This window comes from Limulus polyphemus, unplaced genomic scaffold, assembly GCF_000517525.1.
Source record: "Limulus polyphemus unplaced genomic scaffold, Limulus_polyphemus-2.1.2 Scaffold249, whole genome shotgun sequence".
In the NCBI taxonomy this organism is placed as follows: domain Eukaryota; kingdom Metazoa; phylum Arthropoda; class Merostomata; order Xiphosura; family Limulidae; genus Limulus; species Limulus polyphemus.
This window is the reverse complement of record NW_013665859.1, coordinates 255,381-266,221: the sequence shown is the minus strand read 5'-3', so window position 1 is coordinate 266,221 and position 10,841 is coordinate 255,381. Positions and strand designations below refer to the sequence as shown.

Genomic DNA, 10,841 nt, shown 5'->3' with positions numbered 1-10,841 from the left:
GTTATTGTGCGTGAGTTATTGTGCGTGAGTTTACTGTAAAACGTTTTAAACCTTAATATCAAATGTGAAGTGATTAAGTTATACTTATTTTAAAGTAAGATAATACGTAGCTTTAATCTGTAGTGTCTGAGAAGACACTGTAAACTCAAGTATCAGCATATTAAAGCTAGGGCCGAATTTCTGGTGCCAGTATGTTAAATCTAGTGCATAAGTATACAAAACAATAGCCACGTAGCTTTAATCTGTAGTGTCTGAGAAGACACTGTAAACTCAAGTATCAGCATATTAAAGCTAGGGCCGAATTTCTGGTGCCAGTATGTTAAATCTAGTGCATAAGTATACAAAACAATAGCCACGTAGCTTTAATCTGTAGTATCTGAGAAGGCGCTGGAAACTCAAGTATCAGTATATTAAAGCTGAGGCCGAATTTCTGGTGCCAGTATGTGAAATCTAGTGCATATTTTATATTTTAACAAAAACAACTTTAGAAGTAAATGATGCTCTACATTCATTTAGAGGAAATAACTGAGTTAAACACGTTGACTCATAGTTAAGCAATCCACGTGGTTAAATACGTTGACTCGTAGTTAAGTAATCCACATGGTTAAATACGTTGACTCGTAGTTAAGTAATCCACATGGTTAAACACGTTGACTCTTAGTTGTTATGTATTACAATTTCGAATGGTCTGACACCGAGAGAAATTATCATTTAAATTTAATAGTTAAATATATGCCGATATATCTCCAATTTATTATATTTGCCAAGAATATTGATACACACACAGTTTTCTTTTCTTAATACAAATATATTTTAATACACAAACAACAATACAATTTACAATAACAGTTATTACAAAAAATGAATTACATACAAAAGTTTCACAAACTTACAAGCAATATAAAGTCTTCTTTCTAGTCTGAAACTTCCTTGATATTTTATCGAGGGTTCACGATGAGCGAGTTAATTACGAGTTGACGTAGGTATAATTCACTTCACGGGAAGCTAGTTAGCTTTGTCCTCCGTTATTTATCGGCAGCACATGTCGAGTTTTCCACGATGAATTTATATAATGTTTTCGTAAAAATACTAATATCCGACAAGAATCCACTGAAATTAAATGATCTGTAATGTTCGAACTTTGTAAGGGTTCCTGGTCAAATATCTGAAGTTTTCCGATTGATAATCACAGTTATAGGTTCCAACGTTTATAACACACTGACTATAGTGAACTAATAATAGATACTCTGATTTGGCGTCTCGCGTTGGTTATATTTATAGGCGTGTGGAGGTTTTCTAGAAATTTCAGTTTGACATTACAGTACTGACGCTAAACACAAGCGTTTACGTATATACATATATTGTTGATTCTTACTCTCGAGAATCTTCTACAACTTTGGATAATAGACGGGAGTTTCACAATACATATTTAACACTATAAGCTAAGCATGTTTTAAAATATAAACTTAATCTAAACAAACGTTGTTATTAAAATCAATATATAATAACAAATTCGTTACACTTGTTTGCAATAACCTCGAAACTTTTAGTGATAAGCCTCAGGTACTAACTCGTATGCTTTGAGAATAGCTGCTTTAACTTTATCATAATTCGTACAAAGTGAGAGCGGTGTAGGCTTCTTGTGTTTTACCAGTTAAAACACTTTGTAATAATAAAGAGCACTTTTCAGTGGGCCATTCCATGGTTTGGCAACCTTCTCAAAATATTGGAAATATTTATCAACTTCATCTTCATTAAATGGTGGTACTTTAACATATCGATTAAGTTCAAATATGTCATTTTGCCTTGGTCGATCGGAGTTGAGTCTAATTTCCATTTCTTTCAACCTAATTTCTTTTTTGGCTTCAATGCGAGCTTTTTCGGCCTAGAGACGTTATTTTGTCTTTCAGATTTGATACGAGCTTGTTCTTTCTCGGCTTCAATTTGAGCTTGTTTGGCCTTGAGAATTTATTTTTTCTTTCAGCTTCGATAGGAGCTTAGTTCTTTCTCGGCTTCGATCCGAGTTTGTTCGGTCTCGAGACATTTATTTTCTCTTTCAGCTTTCATACGAGCTTGTTCGGCCTCGAGACGTTTATTTTCTCTTTCAGCTTTCCAGCTAAATCTGAAACAACTCGAGCTTGAATAAGCTCGCATCGAAGCCGAGAAAGAAGTTCGTATTATCTCTAACTTATCTTTATCACTCAACCACAATTGGCCAGTGGGGACACTGGAGTATTCCTCCAATGCTTCCTCAGGCAACAAATCATCATCGACTAGTATTTCGATAATACGCTTTTTAGTTCATTTTAACTCGTTGATCTTTTAACTACTAGTTCTAAAATTTTGGCAATTTCGAGGAATTCATTTTTGCTATATCTTTCTAGTTGTTCAAGGGAGGGTGATTCAAGAAAATCTTGATAATCATACATGATCAAATCTTGTTGGCACTGATACATAAAAATTGAGTTATCATTTAAATTTAGATTGAATTTTGGCACTGATTCAGATCTCGGACACGAGCCCCCAGTTTATTATGTTACATATTACAATTTCAAATAGCCTAAAATTGAATTAAATTGTAATTTAGATGTAGGAGTTAAATAAATGCCAATATATATATATATATATATATCAAACTTATGATATTTGCCAACAAGATTGATACACACAGTTTTCCTTTTTAATACTAATTTATTTTAATATACAAACAATAATACAATTTACAATAATAGTTATTACAAACAATAATTTATATACAAAAGTTTAACAAACTTACAAACAATATAAAGTCTTCTTTCTGGTCTGAAACGTACTTGGTGTCTTATCGAGGGTTCACGATGAGCAAGTTAATTTCGAGTTTATGTAGCTATAATTAATCAAACTGGGAGCTAGCTAGCTCAGTTGGCCTCGCTGATCACACGCCGATTACAGGTCGAGCTTGAGTTTTTACCATTGAAATTATGTAATGTCTTCGTAAAAGTACTAATGTCCCGATGTGAATCCACTAAGTTAAATGGTTTATAATGTTCGAAATTTATAAATGTTCCTGGTCAAATATCTGAAGTTTTTCTATTAATAAGCGTTAATCACAATTGTAGCTTCCGAGGTTTATAGTATACCAACTATAGCAGCCAATACTATATACTGTTTTTTTAGGCACGTCGCGTTGGGTATATTTATAGGCGTGTGGAGAGTTTCTCGAAAATTCAGATTACATAACAATACAATGCTACACTAACGTTTACGCACACACACACACACACATTGATTCTTACACTCAAGAATCTTCTACAACTTTAGAGAATAAGCGGGAGTTTCGATATTAAAATAAATATATAATAATAAATCTGTCACAAAAACAATGACTGAAATAGTGTTGTTACCCTTACTTTCTGAGCTATCAGGTGGTTTAGTCTAATAAAATACATGGATGGCATTTTGTGACAACCACTCAATTATCCCAAGCTAAGATAAACAGTTGGTCAAGAAACAAAAGACTGGAAGATATTTTGACTGTTGCTTTCCAAGCTATCAAGTGGCTTTTGACAGGAAAGCAATTGTCTAATATTTTCAAAGAACTCGCACACTCTTATCCAAATACCAGCATTTTGCAGAACAGACATTGCGGTGCTCAATAGAAACTCTCACCATAATACTTCAATGTGTATAACTCCTTCCTATGCAGTGAAAAAGTTATGTTCTCTTCCAGCATAGAAAATCGATGAGACATGTAAATCCATATGAAATAGGACTTATTTCGCTGGATTTATCTCTATTTACTTTTCTGTGATGCAAGCTGAAGCAAATAGATCAACTTGAAGAAGGTGATACCGTGTAACAATGATCTGCAGGTGGTAGCCATTCAGAACAGTACCACACACACACATATACACTTACTGTGGACAATTGTATTTATCCAAGATTGTTTTTGAGTGCGTATTGATATACAAGGTAGCTGTAGGATGGATACTAATTCTGGTGACGAAAATTTTAGTGGAAAAGTCAAAGTTCAACTGAATTATTCCTGTAATTATTTATTTCTTTAGGCCTATAAAATATTGTTGAGTTGCGCCACTCACAGGGGTGGCATATTATCGAACTATAACTACCAATATATAGCTTACGATAATAGCCCAAGTTGGGTAGTGTGCTTACGTGTACAAGCCTGGAGCAGTCTGTCAAAAGCTATCAGTTTTTTGATAATCTGTAAAAGTCAGAGGTATGCTATAGCAATATATTGTTACGATAGCGGAAGTCACTTGACGCTAGTAACACGTCATGAACGTCTAGAAAAATCCTATCCCTTCCTGAAGCCTCGAAAGGTTACTAGATATGCGGTATTCTTGTATATATAAGACCAGTAAGAAGTGACGGCAAGAATGAAATGTAGTTGAATTGCAGACAGAGATAGAGACAGACAGTTGGGTCAAGCGCGTGAGTCGTTCCTTGTGAATTATAGCGTTTGTTTAACTTATAGCGTGACCGTGGAAATTAAGTAAATTTCAAAGTTGTATTGAGAAAGAATAAACTAGTTTTATTTAAAAAAAAGACTGGTGTCGCTAAAGTTTCATCGGCAAGAAAGTATAGGGAAATTGACTAACGACCAGAGACGTAACAATATGTATGTACATGTGTGAGGTATTGCAGGAATATATAAAGCTTTACACAATCCATCCACGAATGTTGTATAACACAAAATAAGCAATTACTAAGAATACAATGGCAACATTGGAAAGATAATAGGGGAATTTGATCTGAATGTTAATACCTCGAATTATAACTGTGGTTACTGGTCTGCGAAACATTATTTGAAGAAATAATGTGTCTTATTTTCAGTAATGCTGTTGTGAGAATGTTTCTGCGTGATAGTGAAACATTTTGCTGGTTAGTAAACATTCTGGAAAGAAATGAGAAATGGCTACAATTAAACCACACTTGTTGGAAGACACAGTTTCAGCCGTTGTTTCAAAAGTGTTAGTCATAAACACTTAAGTTATTTGAGGCGAAATTTCAGTGAGTGGAGGAAAGTGAAATGGCATGTGGCATAAAAATATGTAAACTTGGTGTACATAATGTTTTACTTGACAATATTGGGATATTTTCAATAATGTAAATGAAAATACTTCAATAGTACACAGTTTTATGAATACATTTTTAAACATTATTCTAATGCTTAGCACACTTATAATGCATGAAAATGAAAACTGTGACTTAGTGCCAAAGGAAAAAAGTAACACCTTCATGGTTTGGCTTTGTAGTTGTTTTCCGTGTTAATCTACTATATTAAGAAGTCAAGAGGAAGACAAGATGTTGGTGTTAATGAATTTATATGACTGAAAAATATTATGTTAGCACTTGCACAGTGTGTTCAATCTGTTTTTATCACTAGGGTACCAAACTCTGCAGTCTCGACCTCCCCTCTCTCCCCCAATTGTTTTTTTTTACATAACTTAGGCTTTGTTTTCTATAAGAACCAGATGGTAGGGAAAGGAATGTGGTAAAGTTCCAGGATAACCGTGGACTGTCGTCACGACGAATGTGACAACCTCAGAGGACACAGCTAAGGATATAGTTCAAGCAAGAGACCTAGAATGCCTGTTGTGACCAAGCTGTTTGCAGGTAGTGACCATCATGTTTATTTTAGTTTTGTTACACTCTGCTATTGAAAGAAATTTTGAAAGAAACATTGAGTAAATTTTTTGTTTTGTTTTAAAGGGTATTTTTTTATAATGTATTTCTGAATGATGTATTTTAATGTGTTAATTGATATGGGGAGTATTTTAGTTGATGTTTTAACGATTTAGAAGGCTTATTTTCTGTGATGTTTTCTTTGGTAGTTTTGTTCTGTGTGTGTATTGTGTGTGTTGCATTCTCTAGTTAAACCGATTTTCCAACAAGCGTTAGATGGGTATACCCACAGCTAGCAGCAGATTTGCACATGGGTTAAAGTGGAGGGTTTCTGTGTTAGATAACTAGAATTGGTTGCTTTTACATGTAGAATAGAGAGACTCGACGACGTTGAGGAAGTTAACAAAATCTTTACTACAAAACTAAAACAAGAAAAAGCAACGTGCACACCAACGCAGACATTGTGACAACCCTTTCTACAAGTGGATGTTTAGCTCCACAGCCTCCCTTCTCTCGAGATTGATTTCTTAGGAATCAAACACCCTGATCTCTAATGTTAGGGCGAGAGTGGATTAAAGTCTAATTAAGATTGCTTTATGGTCCTTGTAGATTTTAGGTTGTTTTTTTTCGCTAACACTCTTAATGTTGATATTTGCAACGAGCATGTTGTTTCATTATTTTTTCAGGTAGTGTAACTTTTAAACTATGAAATAGAAACAATTTTATCACTTTTGCACAACTGAAGATAGGATTTACATTGTTAAAAAATGTAAAAAAAAACTGGCGTGAAGCTGCAATGTTTGCGCATGCTAGAAAGTGCGAACACAAAGGGCTTCTTAGATTACGACATTAACAAACGAAAACAGTTATTTATAATTCATCATAACATGACACCCTGCTTATTCAAGAATATCTATCATTATTTTCCTAATGCCTGGCATGACCTGGTGGATAGGGCGCTCGACTCGCAATCTGCGGGTCGCTGATTCGAATCTCCATCGCCGAACACACTCGCCCTTTCAGCTGTGGGTGCGTTATAACGTGACAGTCAAGCCTACTATTTGTTGGTAAAAAAGTAGTCCGGTGTGCGGTGTTGACTAGCTGCCTTCCCTCTAGTCTATCACTGCTAAATTAGGGACGGGTGGCGCAGATAGCCCTTGATTAGCTTTGCGCGAAATTCCAAACCAAAACATTCCTCTCCATGTGAAGTATAAGCTATCCTGCATCCAGTTTGAAGGTTATTTTCAGATGAGATCATTGATGTAGAGATATTACAATTTGTGATACATGTAGACTGCTAGTAGCAGCTACTAGTCAGTCTAAACATATTAGATGGTAAACTGGTTCCTTGTCTTCATGTAGATAACTGGAATGTCTGGATTATATGACTTTGATATTGGTGTGCTTCGTTTCTTTACTGATAACTTAGGTTTCTGGACTGAATATTTTAGGTCTAATCCTGTTGTTGGGTTGATTAGAGTTCGTAGTTAGATTATACATTTATACGAACAATACATTATGGCCGATGAACCTATTCATAAACGTCATCCTTATGAGGGAACCGATTTCAAGTTGTGCATCAAGTGCCAGGTCGCCGATTGGAAATTAACGGATATTTGAAGAACAATATAATCACATAAATTGTTAGATGTAAAAAACTACCTTTATTATTTCATTTTTTTTTATTTTAAGACATTATAGGTAGTACCCTCAGTGAGTGACTGTACAAACACATCTGTTACTTTGTCTACACAATGTTTTATTTTATGTTTATAAGCAGAGCTACTTGTCAACTTGGAATATCTTACTTAATCAGGTTTAACACAAACACTCATTTTGAAGCAACCAGCAGTCATTTACACAATGAAAACTTATGTTAGAATGTACGTCATAATTATGTGACTTTCAGATTAGTATACATCTCTCTCACTCCGCTCCCGACTACTGAATACTCTATTTTCAATACAACACAAGCTTATATTACTTTGAATCGTGACATGAGTACTGTCTGGTTATATATAATAAACAACCATCACTTTTTGCTATATTATTTTTCTTAGATGGAAATTAGATGTAGCCGTTTTTAACTGACCACTAATGGCAACTATACGACTATAATAAATGATAAATATGGTAAAAAGTATGCAATACTCAATTAAATGTAGGAACATTGGTTCTGCACTTGTAATCGAAACCAATTTCATAAAATTGTAAATAAGTGTGAACTGTTCGTCGACATATCTGAACACATCAGCAGCAGCAATTTGTTCTTAATTTAATGGTAGACAGTGGTCAGTCCCGCTTTCATTATTGCATTAGAGAGAGAGAGATAAGCTTGCACATGGTTGATCTTTGTCACTTCTAAATTACCTTGAAGTTTCAAAAGGACAAGTGGGACTAAGACTTTTTGTAATCGTACTCCAGTCTATGAGCAATGGGAAATATGCACGGTACCAAAAACAGTTTATTTTTAATGTTACTATACTTTTTAAACACACGTTTTTAACATGTAATGAAACGTGTTTGTAGGAAGAGCAACAACCTGCTAGGTAAATGCTCAAGTTGGTTTGTCTGATGTTAGTACTAGTAGTATCGCAAATATATATTGTAATGAATTTGTTGTCATGTATTTATTTTTAATATGAACGTTGTTTAGATTAAGTTTGTATTTAAAAAATATGCGTAACTTATAGTGTCAGATATGTATTGCGTGTAACGAATTTGTTATATATTTATTTTAATGACAACGTTTGTTTGGATTGAGTTTATATTTAAAAACGTGCCTTCCTTACAGTGTTAGTTACCTACTGCGAATCGGAGACAAAATTGTAATTTAAATCATAATTGAATTTATATTTATCAGTGCCAACAAGATTTGATCATGTCGGATTATCAAGATTTTCTTGTATCACCCCCCCCCCTAAAACAACTAGAAAAATATAACAAAATGAATTCCTCGAAATTGCTAACATTTCAGAGCTAAAAGTTAAAAGGTCAATGAGAAAAAAAATGAACTAAAAAAGCGTATTATCGAAATACTATTCGATGATGATTTGTTGCCTGAGGAAGCATTAGGGGAATACTTTAGTGTCCCTACTAGCCAATCGAGGTTGAGTGATAAAGATAAAACTCAAACAAATCGACCTCGAACAAACTCGTATTGAAGCCGTGAAAGAACAAACTCGAATTGAAGCCGAGAAAGAAATTAAACTGAAATAAATTGAAATTAGACTTAACTGCCATCGACCATCGCAAAATAACAACTTTGAACTTAATCGATATGTTAAAGTCCCACCATTCAATGAAAATGAAGTAGATAAATATTTCCAACATTTTGAGAAGGTTGCCCAAACCATGGAATGGCCCATCGAAAAATTATTACAAAGTGTCTTAACTGGTAAAGCAAAAAAAGCCTACGCCGCTCTCACTTTAGAAGATTGTACGAATTATGAAATGGTTAAAGCAGCTATTCTCAAAGTGTACGAGTCAGTACCGGACGGAAGCTTATCGCCAAAAGTTTAGTTATTGCAAACAAGACGGCATGTGTCAATCTTGTTGGCAAATAGCGTAAATTAACTAAAATATCTGCTTCGGACTATTTTAAATTCTCAATACGTAACAATATATATATATATAGAGAGAGAGAGAGGGGGGGGGATAAGTTTGCATATGGTTCACCTTTCTCACTTCTAACTTACCTTGAAGTTTTAAAAGGATAAGTGAGACCATGACTTTTTGTAATCATACTCTAGTGTATGAGCAATAAGAAATATGTACGGTATCAGAAACAGTTTTCAATGTAAAATGCATAGGAAATCCTCCAGTAATAACCCATGGAATTAATTACAATAACGATGATATTTTTTGTTGACGCTTTTCTTTTCTCTGCGACTCGTACGTTAATATTACTAGAATTAAAATTATAAAAACCTGTAGCAGACAATTCATGACCCTACGAGAAATTTGGTGCATAAATAGTGCAGGAAAATAAAAATTTTATATGCGGAAGAGGTCCCATCGGTGATTTTAAGAGTTAAAGAATGGTATCAGTATAGAAATATTTTGCTTTCTAAATTCAAATATAATTTCGGAACTTTTAGGCTTTTCAATGCACATTTTTCTCTAACTTTTATTACTTAGCAATGGTCTAGTTTTAAACAGGTACATATATTAGTAATATTATTACTATTATAAATAATATTTGGATCGAAATAGTCAAATACATAACGTTAACAATAGCAGTTTCTTTTTAATGTTACTACATTTTTTTTTAAACACACGTTTTTAACATAATGAAACGTATTTTCGAAAACACCGATTAAAACATTTTAAAATTCTTATGTGTTTTGTTTTCCCAATCTACAAGACTATTTTTCGTTCCATATGTTGGTTATGAAAATAGAAAAATTTAAAAGAATTACCTAATTCCTGTAGTTACACGTACCTTTACTTCATCCAAAAGTTCCTGTCTGGTCATTCCTATTTTGTTTGTTACTTCAAACCCATTCTCTCGTAAAATTTTTGCACATACTGAATCCACATTTTCACTTATCAAAACTGAACGAATATTATTTACCATGTTGACAAAATGAAAGGCACCGTTTGCCTACGTCTACAATTTATAGGAAGATGAGAGCAACAACCCGTTTGGTAAACGCTCAAGTCGGTTTGTCTGAGGTTAGTACTTGTACAACTAGTATCGCAACAGATCTATCACTAACATTCAAATCTAAGTTCGTGATTTCAGTAACTCGATGAACTAAAAGTAACGCGTGAACAATGCAGATTTAAGTCATGCACTGGAAGAGCGAACAAACTCCAAATCCTCAAGCTGAAGTTCAATTATCCCCCCCCTCACTTTTTTCCCCCTCCTCCGAGACAAGCGCATGCGCATTTGTGACATATATTCTGACCAGCAACATTAGACCGGTTATGTACCGAAGTGAACAAGAAAATTGTTTGTATTACCCTGATTGAGTAAAGAATGTTTAGCAGTTTAAGATATGCGCCCTTGCTAGAGTTGTTAAACTTCTTTTCGTGCTTTTAATTAGGGTGCTGTAAAATATGCAACACGTTATATTTTCGAGAAATTCACTTTAAAAAAATACACATTTTAGGTTTAAAAATCTTAATGGTGTATTGTTTGTTTGTTTTAAAGTTAAGCACAAAGCTACACAATGGGCTATCTGTTGTAAGTCCGCAGACATACCGGT

General features: G+C 34.1%; 1 protein-coding gene across 1 annotated transcript in view; it reads right to left on the bottom strand.

Annotated features, from left to right (window-relative positions):
* The window catches only part of LOC106478777 (D-3-phosphoglycerate dehydrogenase-like), a 43,207-nt gene extending 32,761 nt beyond the window's left edge, over positions 1-10,446 (bottom strand). The window contains exon 1 of the mRNA XM_013939342.2: positions 10,073-10,446. Coding sequence (XP_013794796.1) covers positions 10,073-10,207 — 135 coding nt within the window. The 5' untranslated portion in view covers positions 10,208-10,446. The remainder of the gene's footprint in view (positions 1-10,072) is intronic.
* Between the last annotated feature and the right edge of the window lie 395 nt (positions 10,447-10,841).